The sequence below is a fragment of the Candida dubliniensis genome, chromosome 5 (genome assembly GCF_000026945.1).
Source record: "Candida dubliniensis CD36 chromosome 5, complete sequence".
NCBI lineage: Eukaryota > Fungi > Ascomycota > Pichiomycetes > Serinales > Debaryomycetaceae > Candida > Candida dubliniensis.
Window position 1 is genome coordinate 697,271 of NC_012864.1, and position 17,590 is coordinate 714,860.

The following is a 17,590-nucleotide window of genomic DNA, read 5'->3' on the forward strand; positions in this document are numbered from 1 at the left end:
CCAATAGTTAGGTTAATCTCCTGGTTAGAATTTTTTTATTTTTTTTAACAAAAAAAAAACAACCAGATTTAACAATAACAACAATAACAATAAGAAGAAGAAGAAGAAGAAAGCCGAAAGCCGAAAAAACATAAAAACGAAAACAAATTAAAATTAAAAAAAAAAATCACTTCTTTTATCATCAATTCAATTTCTATATTTCCTTCCTTTTGAAGTTTATTCTATTATATATATATATATATTGTTCAAGAGAAGAGAAGATGCCACTGTCACTGTCTATTTTTGAATCAAATTCTAATGAAAATAATATCACAGTGGTTTTGGAAATTTTAGATTTACATACTACAAAAGATATCACCGATATTACAACTATACTAAATAAATTATTCCCTAAACTCATATCCAAAGATTTCCATCATCAACAACTCACAATTATATATGATTCTTATGATTATGATGATATTAGTATATTAAATGCCATATCAGAAATTGGTTTCCCCGTGAAAATCCTTTCCAGTACTGCACCACAATATAAAACAACAGTTAATATTCAAGGTATGACTTGTGGTGCATGTTCAGCTTCTATAACTGAAGCTTTGGAGAAAACTCCTGGAGTTTATAAAGCATCAATTTCATTAATCACAGAAAATGGATTAATTATTCATTCACCTAAATTATCAATTGAAAATATTATAACCATTATTGAAGATTGTGGATTTGATGCTCAAATTGAAAGTTCCAAAACTAAACATACACAATCACAATCACAATCACTACCAAAAACTTCTCAACCACAAAGATTCAAAACTACTATTGGAATAATTGGAATGACATGTGGTGCTTGTTCTGCTTCAATAACTAATGTCATAGAAAAATTACCGGGAGTAGAAAATGTATCGGTTTCATTAATAACTGAAGAAGCTTCTATTATTCATGATTCAACCATCACAATTCAACAATTAAAACAAACCATTGAAGATTGTGGATTTACTGCAACATTCACAAAATCAATAAATTTAAATCAATATTCATCAAATAATAATAATAATGAGGATGATTCCAATGAACAAGTCACATTAAAAATTGTTGGAGTTAATCATACTACTGATTTAATTGGTTTACGATATAATATTGAAGCTTATTTACGAAGTATATCAGGAATTCAAAAATTTGATTTAACATTACGTGGAATGAATGCAAGTTCAGATATAATGCCTACACAAGTTGGTACATTAATAACTGAAGAAGATACTATTACTGATGTTAAAAATCTTGTTAATGAATTAGTTTTCCAATATGATTCAGATAATGTTGGAATAAGAGATATTATCGATGGATTAAATTCTATTGATCATGGTAATAATAATAATAATAATATTGAATTTATGGTGATAAATTCATTAGATCAATCTTCAACTACTCAATTGAAATTATTATCAAAAATTAAAGATATTAATTATTGGAAAAATATTTTTATTCAAAGTCTTATATTTGGTATTCCAGTATTATTTTTAAATCATACCAAAAATTGGCCCATTTGGGAAACTACCATGATTTTCCCCGGATTATATTTGGTATCTTTATTGGAATTAATATTAAGTAGTTATATTCAATTATGTTTAGGAGCAATATTTATTAGGAAATTTTCATCATTTTTAAGAAAAGGTTTTAAAGGTGCTACAATGGACGTATTAGTTTGTATATCAACCATGTGTTCATATATTTTTTCACTTACAACTATTATTGTTAGTGTTTGGAATGGAAAAAAAGATGGTGCCCCACCAGTATTATTTGATACTTTAGTTATGTTAATTTCATTTGTTTCATTTGGGAAATTATTAGAAAATAAAGCTAAAGGGGCAACATCAACAGCATTATCAAGTTTATTATCATTAACACCATCAATTTGTACTATTATTAATGATATTCCTGAATATGAAAAATTCATTAATATACAACAAAATCAATCAATTGAAAAATCAGAAAATAAAATTAAAAATAAAAATTCATCTTTTATACAAGATTTCCCCACTAGAGTTATAAGTATTGATTTAATACAACCTAATGATATTGCTATTGTTTTACCTGGAGGTAAAATACCTGCTGATGGAGAAATTGTTTTCGGTGAAACAGAAATTGATGAATCTTTAATTACTGGTGAACCATTACCAGTTTATAAAAAATTTAAAGATAAAGTTATTGGTGGTTCAATTAATGGACCTCATTTAATTCATATTAAAGTGATTCATACGGGGAAAAAATCTCAATTACAACAAATTATTAATTTAGTTAAAGAATCTCAAATTAATAAAGCTCCAGTACAAAAATTTTCTGATTATATTGCTGCTAGATTTGTTCCATTTGTATTATTATTGGCAATATTTACATTTATATTTTGGATGATAATTTGTTTTACTATTCATCAAGATAAATTACCAAAAATTTTTCAAAATGAAATTAATGGGAAATTTTTTGTTTGTTTAAAATTATCAATTTCTGTCATTGTAGTTGCTTGTCCTTGTGCTTTAGGATTAGCTGCACCAACAGCAGTTATGGTGGGTACTGGAATTGGAGCTATTAATGGAGTTTTAATTAAAGGTGCTAAAGTTTTAGAAAAAATAACTGCAATTAATATAATTCTATTCGATAAAACTGGAACTTTAACTACTGGAGAAATGTCTTTAGTTAATTTCCAACCATTATTATCATCATTATCAAAATCACAATCAAAATCACAATCAAAATCAAAATCACAATTAAAATCACAATTAAAAATATCTGATTGGTGGAAATTAGTTGGATCAGTAGAATGTCATTCTGAACATCCCATTGGTAGAGCTTTAACTAAACTGGCTAAATCAAATTTAAATTTAAATTTTGATGATGATCATTTTGATACAATTGTTAATGATATTAATGTATTGATAGGATTAGGAATTCAAGCCAATGTTACATTAACAGGAGCAACAACAGTAGGAACAGAAACTAATCAATATAATGTATATGTTGGTAATGATAAATTAATTGAAGAAAAATTCCCCAATTTATTAAACAATATTGATGAAAAATTATTACATTCAACAAATACAGTTTCTCATGTTATTATTGATGGAGAATATAGTGGATATATTGAATTGACAGATGCATTAAAACCTGGTTCTTGGGAAGTGGTTAATTATTTAAAAAATCAAGGCTATATTATTGGTATGGTCACAGGTGATAATCGTGGTGCTGCTTTAAAAATTGCTCAAGAAGTGGGGATTCCATTTGATAATGTTTTTTATGAAGTATCTCCTATTCATAAAGATAATGTTATTACTGATTTACATAATCGTCTTGGAGGTATCACCAATAATGGTAATGTTAACGTTGCATTTATTGGTGATGGTATTAATGATGCACCAGCATTAGCTAAAGCAGATATTGGTATGGCAATTAGTTCTGGTACTGATATTGCTATTGAAAGTGCTGATATTGTATTAATTGGTGGACGTAATAATCAAACTGATTTATATGGAGTTATTAATGCTTTAAAAATTTCTACAACTACTTTCAATAGAATTAAAATCAATTTTTTATGGGCAATAATTTATAATGTTTTCATGTTACCATTTGCTATGGGATGTTTTTTACCATTGAATATTGTTTTACCACCAGTTGCTGCTGGTGCAGCAATGATGTTTAGTTCTCTTAGTGTTGTTTTCAGTTCATTATTATTGAAAAGATGGACTCCACCAAAAATTGAAATTAAGGAAACTTTTATTAATGATGATTTAGAAATGGGAAATAATACTTTTGATGGATTTAGTTTGAAAAATGGAACTTTAGAACAATTTAATAATGTGAAAAGAAAAAGTGCCATTAATTTTAGTTCATTATTCGCCAAGATGACAAGAAGAAGGAGAGGAGGAGGAGGAGGAGGAGGAAGAAGAAATAATAATAATCAATCTTATGAATTAGTATCCAATAGGTTTTCATGAATTAAACAAGAATAAGAAAAAAAAATGTTCTATTAAACCGTAGAATGAATTTAACCCCCTTTATGGTTTGCCTTATGAATTGATTCCATTTAAGGAAAACATAAAATTATAGAAATTGAGGAGGAATAAGGTATAGGTTGTGTCAATAATTATAATAATAATAATAATAATAATATGGCTTATGTTTGTTATTTGTTTTATACATATTTTTAATATCATATATATTTTAATGATGTGATCCTAACCAATGGGGAAAATAATAAAGGATATACAATCATTGTTTGCTTCTATAGTGCCTTTCATGTTGTAGTGTTATGCTTATTTGAATATCAATGGGGGGAGGGGGTTTTATTTGGTTCAATTATTTCTTTGATTCTAAATCAAGAAATAAATAAAGTGTCTTTTCATTGTAGTTGCAAAAAAAAAAAGAGAGAACTTTCCTATTTTCATTTTTATATTCTTTCAACAGCATTGCAAAATAAAACTCTCCAATAATAAATCAATTTTATCTTCAACTTATCAACTCGTTAACTTCAACTTCTAAAAAAGGAGTATGGGGGTGTCCAAAGAAATTTCAAGAATCTTAACCATTTGAATTTTGTCTTTTTTTTTTTTAGGGAATTACACAGTTGACAAAAACCATCAATTCTTTATTCTATAAATATAACCAAGACTGCTAGTTATCATATGGTTGATAATTCATTTTCTTTTCTTTCTCTTTCTCTTTCTCTTTCTCTTTACTTCCATTAGTCCAAATTTCATTGCTATAAATATATACATACATATATATATATATTTGTGTATATATATATACTCTGGTGTTCCTTTTTTTTTTTTTTTGTTCTTTAGTTTTCCCCCTGATTTATGAAAGTTTACAATTTATTTCTTATTGCTAATTTGGCAAATGGTTTAACCATTAATCCTGCTTCTGCTCAACCAAGTAATGATGTTTCATCTCAAGTTGATGCTGCTGATGCTGCTGCTGCTAATGGTAATGGTGGTGGTGATGGTATGAAGACTAAACATTCTTTTTCTAAAGGAATTTCCATTAGAAAAGATCTTGCTCAAGATTCTGAGAAACAACAACAACAACAACAACAACAACAACCATCATTGGAAGATCTTTCTCAATTTTCTTTTGATGCTTCATCTTTGAAAAATGTCATGGGTGAAGATGGTGGTCCTAAAGTTGAATTGGCTGCTCGAGGATTTGGTGAAATTTTTTGGCAATTGTTAACTTTGGGTAAAGAATTGACTATGGAAAAAGTTGCCATTTTGAAAGATATTTTGAGTTTATTGGATAAACTTAAACAATTTAAAAAGGATGGTTATAAAGCTTTGGTTCCTGAATGGGATGGTATTTATCAACCAGTTGCTCCTGCCCCAGGTCCAGGTCCAAGTCCAGGTCCAGGCCCAGGTTCTGCTCCCAAAGGTGATGTTGTTAATGTTGAAAATTGGAGTTTTAATCCTGATCAACAACAAGTGGAATCTCTTTCTAAGAATGATAATGATAATGAATCTGAAACTTTGGATAAACGTGATGCCGAAGATGATGAAGAAGTTACTGCTGCTATTGATTTAGGCAAATGGAAATCTAAATTAGGCGGTATGAAAGGTGGTATGAATAAAGGTGGTGGTAAAAGTGGCATGGGTAAAGGTGGTGGTAAAAGTGGTGGCAAAGGTGGTGCCAAAAAAGGTGGTTTGAATAAAGGTGGAAAAGGCGGCAAAGGTGGTGGTAAAGTAAAACCATCAAAGCCTAGTTTTGAAGAAGAATGCCTGGAAGAAGAAACTTATTCTTCATCATCTGAAGAAGAATGTGATGAATTTAATAATGGAAAATTCAAGGGTAAAAATACTGTTTATGGAAACAAAAAGAATCAATTAGATAAACGTGATGCCGAAGATGATGAAGAAGTTACTGCTGCCATCGATATTGGTAAATGGAAATCTAAATTAGGAGGCATGAAAGGTGGTATGAATAAAGGTGGTGGTACTGGTGGTATGAACAAAGGTGGTAAAGGTGGCAAAGGTGGAATGAATAAAGGTGGAAAAGGTGGAAAGACCACACAGCCAGTTGAAGAGGAATGCCTGGAAGAAGAATACTCCACTGAAGAAGAAGAATGTGATGAATTCAATAATGGTAAAGGAAATACTGGTAAAGGAGGTAAAGGTGGAAAAGGTGGAAAAAGTGGGAAAAATAACAAGGGTTCCAGCTGGAAAGCAAAACGTGAAGAAGACGAAGTTACTGCTGCCATCGATATTGGTAAATGGAAATCTAAATTAGGAGGCATGAAAGGGGGAATGAATAAAGGCGGTGGTAAAGGTGGTATGAACAAAGGAGGTAAAGGTGGTATGAATAAAGGCGGAAAAGGTGGAAAGACCACACAGCCAGTCGAAGAGGAATGCCTGGAAGAAGAATACTCCACTGAAGAAGAAGAATGTGATGAATTCAATAATGGTAAAGGAGGTAAAGGTGGAAAAGGTGGAAAAAGTGGAAAAAGTGGAAAAAATAACAAGGGTTCCAGCTGGAAAGCAAAACGTGAAGAAGACGAAGTTACTGCTGCTATCGATATTGGTAAATGGAAAGCCAAACTTGGTGGAATGAAAGGTGGAATGAATAAAGGCGGTGGAACTGGTGGTATGAAAGGTGGTAAAGGTGGCAAAGGTGGAATGAATAAAGGTGGAAAAGGTGGAAAGACCACACAGCCAGTTGAAGAGGAATGCCTGGAAGAAGAATATTCTACTGAAGAAGAAGAATGTGACGAGTTTAACAATGGTAAAGGAAACGCTGGTAAAGGTGGTAAAGGTGGTAATGGTGGTAAAGGTGTTAAAGGTGGAAAAGGTGGTAATGGGAAGGGTTGGAAAGTCAAGCGTGGTGAAAATCATTCAGATGGAAATAAACACGACGGACATCATAAAGGCAATAAAGAAGATAATCATCATGATTCAGATTGTGAATGTGGCTACTCTTCATCTGATGATGAACATGAAAAGCCAAAAGTAATTGATAGAAAGAAGCAAGATCATGAGAGAAAGAAACAAGAAGATCATGAGAGAAAAAAGCAAGAAGATCATGAGAGAAAGAAACAAGAAGATCATGAGAGAAAAAAGCAAGAAGACCATGAGAGAAAGAAGCAAGAAGACCATGAGAGAAAGAAGCAAGAAGACCATGAGCATGAGAAACAAAAGGAACATGAGAGAAAGAAACAAGAAGACCATGAACATGAGAAACAAAAGGAACATGAAAGAAAGAAACAAGAAGACCATGAACATGAGAAACAAAAGGAACATGAAAGAAAGAAACAAGAAGACCATGAACGTGAAAAGGAAGATCATGAACATGAAAAACAGAAGGAACATGAAAAGGAAAAGGACCATGGAAAGGAAAAAGACCATGGAAAAGAAAAAGATCATGAAAAGGAAAACAACCATGAGAAAGAAAAACCTAAAGACCATGGTAAAAAGAAAGAACATGATGGTTTCAAGTATGAAGATTGTGATGAATTTTTTGGTGACCATAAGAAAGGTAAGCATGGAAATGATAAGCGTGAATCCAATAATGAAGATGAAGATGAAGTCACTGCATCAATTAAAATTGGTAAATTGAAAGGGTTTCTTGAAAAAGGTGAAAAAAATACTAAAGATAATCAAGAAACTAAAAAAACTAAAGAAATTGATTGCGAAGATGAAAAAGAAAATAAAGGGGGGTTAAAACCTGAATTAGGTAAAGGTGGACCCAAAGCTGGACCCAAAGCTGGACCCAAAGCTGGACCCAAAACTGGACCCAAAGGTAATAAAGGCAATAAAAGTGGTGCTGAAAAACCATATGAATCTGGGTCTGAATCGGAATCTGAATCTGAATGTGAATGTTTTGAAGAAGAAGAAGGAAATTTTAAGAAAGGAAAAGATGGTGGTATCAAAGGTGGATATGCAAGAGGTTATGGTAAAGATGGAAATGCGAGCAATCGCAAAAGCAAAGGTGGGAAGTTTTGATGTAGTATCACAAGGAAGTAATAAACAACAAGACAAAATGATGATTGCAAAATTAAATAAAGATTATGTTGCAAAAGAAAATGAAATTTTTGGAATGGATGATGAAATTAAAATGTTGGAAAAACGTGCAGGGAAATTGTGGAATTGGAAAAGTGAATCTAAAGAGAAAGGATATTCTGGTTTTAAAGAAGAGGATTATATTGAGAATGATAAGGTTTCTAAAAAACAAGCGATAAAGGACAAGTTGATTGGTAAATTTAAAAATCAGGGGGATAACGAGTTTGGTTTGTCTGCTGATGATGACCCCGATGATGAAAGGGATATGGTGGATGAATTGTTGCTAAGGGTGTTTAATCTGTTAAAGGGTTCAGGGTTCATTAACGATATTATTAGGATGTCTTTGACTGATCCACGAGTTCGACTGGGAATGATTGATATGACTATTAGATTATTGAATGCCGAAGTGATTCCATGGGATGATATTTTTATTGCTTTGAAACGACATGGATTGGCTATTGATGTGATCAAGTTTACTTTTACTGATGCTCAAACAAGAGTTGGGTTGGCTGCATTTGTTGTTGAATTATTGCCTGCTTTAGTCAATTCTGGAGCTCTTAATCTAAGACAGATTCTTGAAACAGTTCCAAGACTTCAAGAGGAACTGATTAAAATGTACAATGGAAAACATAACTCCAGTGATCCTGTTGATAGTGGAAATACAAATCATGGGTTTGAAGATAGCGTTGGTAGTATAATTGATAGTGAAAATCAAGCCGAAGGTGGTATTAACAATCCTGTTATCCCAGAAAAGAATTCAACGTCAACTCTTGTGGACGTTCCAGCAAAATCTCCTAGTTCAGATGCTGCACCAAAAGTGATAATTCCAAGTGAAAAGAATAGTTCTGGTAATTATAATGGTGGGAATGAATCTAAATCACTGTTGAATGATAATAAAGAAAAGACAATAAGTCAACCTGAAGCTTTGGATGAGAACAAGAATGACCAGTTGATTGGTAAACAAAAGAATTGGGATGATAAGACTTTGGAAGAGAAAGTTGAGGAATATAAAAAACTAAAGGAGAAGTATGACGAAGCAAGAAGAAAATTAGTGACCAATGAGAATCTGGATTTGATACGAGATCATACTTATTTTAATAATCCTGAAAAATTGAAGAACGTCAAACCATTATTTCCCAAGACTGGAGTGAAGTATTCTAACAATACTAGTAATAGCACCATTGGTGATCATGTTGCTCCTTATCCAAAAGTAAGAATATTCTATGATGGTACTTTTATACCTAATTATCCCGTAGATTTTAAACCTCCAATTGCCGGTGGTCCTCCAACCAATTTTGATCCTAATTCCAATCCAATTAAACCCAATGCCACTGAACCTACTGTTGGTGTTGCAACATGAAATTGAAAAGATGATATTGTTAATGTTGAAATTGTTTGCTGTATGTGGTAATTTGTTTGATTTTGAAATTTTTTTTTTTTTTTTAAACTAAAAAGTATATACTATTTGTTATTTGATCCAAAAATTATAAAATGATTAAAAAAAAAAAGGATACTATCGATATATAAGTTTATACCCAAAAAAGATATGGTTTTTTTTTAAATTTAATATATATATGTTTGATATGATTTTAAAGATTTGATAAGTACTGGAATGTTAATTTGATTGCAAAAAAAAAAAAAAAAATAAAATAAAAAAACTAGAGAGCACTTTAATAGATGTATGAGAAAACATCAAGTCTTATTAATATACTTTGCCTAGAAGATATATGTAGTTGAAATATAAACCAAACATGTTATAGTACAACTATAAACAAACCGAAAAAACCGAAAAACCGAAAAATTAAAAAAGGAACAACTTAATCTAATGAAATCAAATGAATTAATATAATCATGTTTCCATTATCTATAGTTATTTTTATTCTCTTCTGTAGAATTACAAATTAACTTACAAAGCTAATAAAGCAGCAGCAATAACAGCGACACTACCAGTAATGTATTGTTTAGCGGCAGCACCTTCAAAAGTTGGGACACTAGATGGAGAAGTAGAGTTAGAAACAGATGAAGCTGGTTGCTCTGGACCGGCTGGGGCAGATGGGCCTGGAGCTGGAGCAGATTCCGGTTGCTCTGGACCGGCTGGGGCAGATGGTGCTGGAGCTGGTGTTGATTCAGCTTCTTTTGAGGTTGGAGCAGCTGGTTGTTCTGGACCTGGTGCTGGACCAGATGGTGCTGGGCCGGCTGGTTGTTCAGGAGCAGAAGCAGATGGTGCTGGACCAGATGGTGCTGGGCCGGCTGGTTGTTCAGGAGCAGAAGCAGATGGTGCTGGAGCTGGAGAAGCTGGGGCAGCTGGTTGTTCTGGACCTGGTGCTGGAGCAGATGGTGCTGGACCAGCTGGTTGTTCAGGAGCTGGAGCTGATGGAGCTGGAGCAGCTGGGGTATCTGGAGTAGCTGGAGTAGCTGGTTGCTCTGGTTGTTCAGGAGCTGGAGCTGATGGAGCTGGGGCAGCTGGGGTGGCTGGAGTAGCTGGAGTAGCTGGTTGCTCTGGTTGTTCAGGAGCTGGAGCTGATGGTGCTGGTGCTGGTGCGGATTCTGGTTGCTCTGGAGCTGGTGGAGCTGGAGCTGACCCAGATGGAGCTGGAGAAGCAGCTGGACAGTTTGTTGCTTCTGTACCACATGAAGTAATGGTAACCACAGTTGAAGATTCAACTGTTTGAGTAAGAAGAGCAGCAGCGTTGGTTGAAACGATAACAGCAGCTAATGAAACAAGGGTTGAGAATTGCATTGTAATAAAAATAATTCTAGTTAAAACGAAAGACGGGTAGTTGGTATTTGTAACTTTAAAAGTGATGGTATGGTAGTAAAACTTTTAATGTTAGTAAGAACAAAAGCAAACTAGGATATGAAAATGAGGAAGTTTGGGTTTAATTTATAGTTGATTCCGGTGCAACCTATTCGACAACAGCAACAGCAATCATTTCATCAAAATAATTCATTCTGGAATTGTTCAATTGCATAATTAATTAATTAATTGGTAAATCTGTCTCTGTGTTTTTGTTGAAGTTGCAGTTCAAATCTCACAAAAAAAAACATGAAAAAGAAATTCAGTGACAGTGGCAGCAACTGGTATAATGACGTGAAAAGACGATAATAATACATTACGTTTTTCAATTTTTGATTTGTTTATTTACTTATTACTATTCTCTTATTTTTTGTGCAACTGGAGGGTTTTTTTTTTTGCAATAGTTTAAAATGTTTGTGGAGCCGACAATCGCCACAAATTATTAATTAGTAAATCAACTAATAAAGAAGTTCAACAATCGTGTCACCTTAGAATGCAAAATTTAAATCAGCCCTAATTTGAGGAACTGTACATACATAGATGCATACGTTTCTTTTGTGTCAATTACACGCACAAATTTCTTTAATTATGCTCTATTATTATTGGTGGATGGGATGGGATCGTGTATATTAGACAAAGTTGAAATGAATTAGCTGTTCTAGAACTGTTCTGTTGTTGTTGTTGTTGTTGTTGTCACCATGAATCTTCAGTAAATATGTATCGAAACAACATTATTATTACTGTTACATTCAGATAATTGAGTCTTCTCAAACAAAAAATGAACTGCATTTGCATGCTGATGCCGATGATGATGGTGATTAGGTTGGAGGTGGCTTTGATAATCAAAGTAAGATCAAGCCTTCTTCTTACGTGTGGGGAGGAGAGAAGCATTGGACTAGTCTCGCTTCATTTTATTGACAAATGGTGGCTTCAATTCTTCAAAGTTATAATTCGTGAAACATGTAAACACTCATACTGTTTTGAGTTACATCAGTTTTGGGTATCATTCTCTGTTTTCAATAAGGGGTGGAATGTACGCCTTTCCTTTCTTTTCTTTATGTCGAAATGTATATTGGTAAACACTTTCTTTCCTTTTTTTTTTTTTTTTTTTTTTTTTGACGGTAAAATGTTTCAGTTCTAGTTCGTTTGCTATTTTAACGCGTCACCACTTAAATTGAAGTTTAACTAGGGCTGCAGCAGCTAGCTAGGCCCCCCCCTTTATTTTTTTTCTCCTGAGAGAGAAATTCTTTTGCCACCATCACCACCGCCAGCAACAACACACAAACGCCAGAAGTTTGTAGAAATAAACCATCTACATCTGAAATAAAATAATAGAAAATCATGAATTGACTAAAAAATGGGCAGTGATTTTGATTAACAAGCCACTACTGTAAGTATATTATTCCGTTTGATTTAGTTGAAACCACCTCGTCCAACATTAGAGAGATTCCTAAAGAATTTTTCAGGAACCGAAAACAAAACTAAAAGATTGGAGAATAATAGAATTTTTTTAAAAAAAAATACCAAACAAAGATCGACACAATATTAGAGACACGTGATGTTCATTGTTTATGTTTTTACTATAATTTAACCGTGTTTCTAATTTCAAGTTATTGTTGGTGGTGGTAGTGTTAAACGGAATCACTTAGAGCCGACTACAAACGTTTGAAAGACGTCACGTGTACCGTAATGCCAGAGGTATTTTCATCGCCACAGCACCGCCACTGTTCCTGCTGCTGCTGCCACAATAATCGAGTTTACTCTCAGCTCTGGACTATTTGGGTAGTTTACAATAGGTAGTCTTTGTATTACTGATACTTCTTTCTCTAACACAAATTGTCAGCCAGACCAAAAACGAATTGGGGATACCAGTCCACTAAAATATTAGGCGGTGTTATAAATTAAGATCGGCGATATTTCATATACCGGCACCTGTCAAATTTCAGGTCACAGAGAGTTCGAGACGAGTCCTCTACCTATTTCAACTTCAACATTTGTATATTTTTTATACTACTTTTATTCTTAACAATCAACACTTTTACATTTTATTATTTATTTGTCACTACCGATAATATGCTACGAACTTAATTCCTTACCGGAATCGCTTTACCTATGAAAGATCAATCTTATTGTCTAAATTGGAAGAGTACTTCTCGAGTGGCATGACCTTTCATCAATTGGATTATTTAAACCCTCCAGATAGGTTTTATAAAAGGGTAAACCAGATTTTTCACAAGACCAAATTTCCTGATGACTTGGGAATAAATGCGTTTCAAATCAACCAACTTAGAGAAAACCAACAACCTTCTTACGGGAACAACAAGTACCGCTCCGGCTATAAGTCACATTCTTATGTTAACAACTATCGCAATAACAATAAGTCCTATGCCTATCAAGACAACTACTACAAGAAACCAAATAAGTCCAGAAAGTTTGAAGCCAATTATAAAAAGGCAAGAGATCAGGGAAAGTAACTCTACGAATTATCAATCCCCGACAACGACCACGACGATGTCAATTTTACCGATCTCGATGCTTCTGAAACCATATCTGAGGCTCCATACGAATCAGACAATGACTCAATCCCTGAATCCTTTCAATCAGACCATTCAGCGAGGCAACCCAACGATTAGAAATGTTGCTGCTATTGATATTAGTCAAGGTTTACCACATGTCCTTCTTGACTCTAGAGCTGACGCAAATTTTATTCCCCCTCAACTAAGTACCCAGGGTAAAGTTACACCACTTGACAAACCAATCATAGCTACTACTGCCACCAACAAACGGCACGCCATTACCCATAGGGTCGAATTTACCATTACCCAACCCTTTCACCTCAAGTTTTCCGCCTATGTTCTTCCCGGTGTCAAACGTATTATTTTAGACAAACCTACCTTGCGGCACCTCCAATACCAAATAATACCCCATGCAGAGTTCATCACACTTGCTGGTAAAAGATACAACTGTTCCCTTAAACGATTCGCTAACAGTATCTCCATTTCTGTATCTAGTATCTCAACCCTCAACCATGAGAGTTTACTCACTGCCATAAAAACCAAATACCCGTCCCTCACGGACACCACGCCACGAAAACCAAAGAACAGGGCCTTACAAATACGACATCACAATAACCACCACTACACCAGTGATTTCAAAACCATATTTCACCAATGTCCAAGATAAGAAAATTAATTTTCTGTGGTATTTCCTCGGCTTTTGTATTTAGTATTTATAAGCGATAATAATCACTAACTTTCTATACATTCGTAGCATATTATCAGTAGTGACAAATAAACAATAAAATGTAAAAGCGTTGATTGTTAAGAATAAAAGTAGTATAAAAAATATACAAATGTTGAAGTTGAAATAGGTAGAGGACTCGTCGAACTCTCTGTGACCTGAAATTTGACAAATATCGTGGATCCTAATTTATAACAATGGTTAATTTTAATCAATTATGCTAAAAAAAAAAAACTAGCAAAGACGAACCAATACTTCTAAATACTTTTCATAACGTCATAAATAAAACTAATCAAATAAAATAAATATTAATAACTGTTTATATATATATATATAAGGGAACTTTTTAATAGATGTCAAATCTAAGTAACCTAGTTTTATCTAATACAAGTAAACAAAGTTTGGATTTCTATCACCAGCATTGATTTGTTCACGTTCTGGCATTGCATTAAATTCTTGTTTATAAGCATCAGTATGCTTAATTTTGTTCATTCTATAACAAACAAAGAAATAAGCAATGGAACATAATATTGAAAAGCAAACACCAGCAATTGAAGTTGCCAACCCAGGTTTATAAACTGGAGCATCTTTGGCCAAAAATATAAATGTGGCAATGATACCACCAATGTTACCAAACCCAATTTGCCAAGCAGTACCAACTGATTTTCGAATATGAGACCCATTGTTTAAGGCTGCCCAACAAACGACCATAGGCATGGCGGTATATAACCCACTAGCAGTAAGGAAACAACCAGCATAACGCACATTGGGGCTATGAGTTGCACCTAAAATCATGGCAAGACCAATTATAGCCATTATACAAGTACCAATGGCAAATGGTAATCTTTTCTTAAAACGATCAGACACAAAGGCAACAACATTAATGACACCAAATGCACATACCCATGGGTAAACTGAATGTTGTTGTGCTGATACAGCCGTGTAACCCAATTGTTTGATAATTGTGGCTGCAAAATAGGCATAACCATATGAAGGGATAATTAACCCAAAATAAGACAAGGCTGGTAACCAAATTAACCAATCTTTAAAACATTTACCAACATCTTTCAAAGTATTTTTGATTTCAAATGCTGATTTAGTCCCGGCCAAAATTTCTAATTTACGTTTCAAAAAAGTACGTTCATTAGAATTCAAAAACCTTGATTCTTCTGGGAAATCAGCAATGATGAAAAATAAGAGAATGGCACAACCAGCAGTTATGGCCCCTTCAATAATGAATACCCATCTCCAACTTTCTAATCCATGTACCATATTTAAATCATTAATTCTATAAGCAATAGCACCTGATGCCGCACCAGATAATGCTGTACAAGAAAAGAAGGCAGAAAATCTTCGTTGAGATTCTGCTTTAGAATAATAAGTTGATAATAAATAAAAGATTGATGGGAAAGTAGAAGCTTCAGTAACACCAATTAAAAATCGACAAGCAATTAATCCACCAAAATTTTGTACAAATCCCATCCCGATGGAAATACCTCCGAAAAGTAAAACCAAAGTCGATAACCAAATATGTGGTTTGACGAATTTTATACAATAATTGGCTAAAACTTCAAATACAATATAAGGAACGAAAAATACTGTCAAAGCGGTATTATATTGATTACCAGTTAATTTCAAATCAGTAGTTAACCCATAAAGATTGGCATTAGAAATATTGACACGATCTAAAAATGAAAGGAAATATAAAAGACAAAAAGGTGGTACCACCCAAAGATCAATTTTCCACATTAATTTTTTTTGATTTATTCCAAGTTCTTGAGCTAATTGTTCAACTTCAGTTTCTGGATCTAATTTGCTGTCAATATTATGTTCTGGGAAAGAATCGTCGGAGCTAACATATTCAGGATCTTTCGACATGTCTGTCGTCGTATGTTTTTCTTCTTCAAGAGTTGTCATGTTAATAACAAAGTAAAGGTTGCTTGATATTTGAAGGAGGTTTTATTAACAACAAAAAAGCACGTTAAAGCAACAATAAGAGTTTTGGAAGAAGTATATAAAGAAGTTAAAAAAAAGTGTCTCTTAACCAATTCACATTCTAAATGAATCTATTTATATGTTTCGGGAGTTGGGATATGTACTTGCTCTATGAAACTCTTCTTATGACTAAACCAACTAGTTTTTTTTTTTTTTTTTTTAGTTTATTGTTAAGCCATTACGGCTAAATGCTCCGGTATAGGAATGAGTAATTCGATATATTTAAATTTGTGGGGTTTAGTCTGTTATTGCGAAACCGCCCTACACAACAACAACAACATCAACAACAAAAAGAAAATTTTTCCTTACCCAATTATTTTCCGGTTTGGGATAAAAATAAGATGCCATACTATATTTAGACGAATCATCATCGGAGTGATTTACGAAATGGAAAAAGCCATTTGTATACAGTTGGAAAGAGAAGATCGATGTAGATACTTTCTTTATCTTAATCTTAATAAAGGGGTGTTGCTTGCTTATTGCTATTACAATAAAAGCCTTACCTAGGAAACCATACCCAAGAATGAAGGATAAATTATTATTATCGCCATTAGACTTTCGGAATTTTAATGGAAAAAAAAAAAAAAAAAAAAAAAAAAAAGAAGAAAATAATAGCATGATTCTATATTCACTCTTCAAATTGGTGTTAATGACTAATTTATATGAAAAAGTAGAAGAAACGGGCAACTTATTCCGGGGATATAAAACTCCTACTCGGTTTTATCCTTTATTTCTTGGTATAATAAAACCAATCTAAGTTGTTGTTTTCCCACTTCGATTAACGGAAATTCGGAAAAGTTTATTCTTTAATCACCATTCTAGCTTAAACACCTGATGAACCGCTAAATAATTAACTTCGTATTAAGTTTCAATTTAGTAATGAAATTATACGAAATAAAGTACACTAAATCATTTCGCCTGTTTCGGACATGGGGGGAGAAATAAACTCACATAATTAATAATAGCCTTTCATCTGTTGAGGGAGTTGTTCACTGTGATATTTTACACAGTTGATTTGTTCAAGTAATACATTTGAAACTGTTTCTAAGCCGTTTATTCTTCAACTTTGGCTATATATTTGTAAAGGAGATTTATGGAAATTTTCAATTTGAGTAGAATTTGGGTAAAATTCTTAAGGAGAAAAATTACAAACATCCTCAACTATAGAAGAAGTAAGCAGCCACCAGAAACATTAACATACAAAGATAATATTGCATATGTTTGAATTGGCTATTAATATCAATAATTGTTACCTCTCTAATCATATTGGTTTACATTTAGTTCAATAATTCGACAACTCAATGGAATTATGAAAGTCTCTTTTGCAACCAAATAGAACCCAATACTTGCTTTGAAATCACGTGAACAATTTGATAAACAGTTTACGGCAACAACATCTCTAAAACAATCAGATTGATAAAATTTCCAAAAAGCAGATTGTCTTATTAATACAATCCTACACTCTAATGGTATATTGTCAACCACCAAGCTGACGTATTTACTTTGTTTATCAAAATGTAGACATTTC

General features: G+C 33.0%; 6 protein-coding genes across 6 annotated transcripts, besides 1 other annotated feature; 4 read left to right on the forward strand and 2 right to left on the reverse strand. All coding sequences in view use genetic code 12, as the record gives it.

Moving 5' to 3' along the window:
- Positions 1–260: 260 nt before the first annotated feature.
- Positions 261–3,980, forward strand: CD36_52780 (cation-transporting ATPase, putative; the record flags this gene model as incomplete). The annotated part of the gene is made up of 1 exon (XM_002420535.1): positions 261–3,980. The coding sequence occupies one exon, from the start codon at positions 261–263 to the stop codon at positions 3,978–3,980; it is 3,720 nt and encodes a 1,239-aa protein (XP_002420580.1).
- Positions 3,981–4,844: 864 nt separating this feature from the next.
- CD36_52790 (conserved hypothetical protein) lies at positions 4,845–7,973 on the forward strand (the record flags this gene model as incomplete). Its single annotated transcript, XM_002420536.1, has 1 exon — positions 4,845–7,973. The coding sequence occupies one exon, from the start codon at positions 4,845–4,847 to the stop codon at positions 7,971–7,973; it is 3,129 nt and encodes a 1,042-aa protein (XP_002420581.1).
- Positions 7,807–9,390, forward strand: CD36_52800 (conserved hypothetical protein; the record flags this gene model as incomplete). The annotated part of the gene is made up of 1 exon (XM_002420537.1): positions 7,807–9,390. The coding sequence occupies one exon, from the start codon at positions 7,807–7,809 to the stop codon at positions 9,388–9,390; it is 1,584 nt and encodes a 527-aa protein (XP_002420582.1).
- A 546-nt stretch (positions 9,391–9,936) lies between these two features.
- On the reverse strand, positions 9,937–10,770 carry CD36_52810 (hydroxyproline-rich glycoprotein, putative; the record flags this gene model as incomplete). Its single annotated transcript, XM_002420538.1, has 1 exon — positions 9,937–10,770. The coding sequence occupies one exon, from the start codon at positions 10,768–10,770 to the stop codon at positions 9,937–9,939; it is 834 nt and encodes a 277-aa protein (XP_002420583.1).
- A 1,949-nt stretch (positions 10,771–12,719) lies between these two features.
- Positions 12,720–14,264: a mobile genetic element (two inverted LTRs flanking remnants of ORFs and PBS).
- CD36_52830 (uncharacterized protein) lies at positions 13,093–14,010 on the forward strand (the record flags this gene model as incomplete). The annotated part of the gene is made up of 1 exon (XM_002420539.1): positions 13,093–14,010. The coding sequence occupies one exon, from the start codon at positions 13,093–13,095 to the stop codon at positions 14,008–14,010; it is 918 nt and encodes a 305-aa protein (XP_002420584.1).
- A 184-nt stretch (positions 14,265–14,448) lies between the features above and the next one.
- CD36_52840 (high-affinity nicotinic acid transporter, putative) lies at positions 14,449–15,984 on the reverse strand (the record flags this gene model as incomplete). Its single annotated transcript, XM_002420540.1, has 1 exon — positions 14,449–15,984. The coding sequence occupies one exon, from the start codon at positions 15,982–15,984 to the stop codon at positions 14,449–14,451; it is 1,536 nt and encodes a 511-aa protein (XP_002420585.1).
- Positions 15,985–17,590: the final 1,606 nt, after the last annotated feature.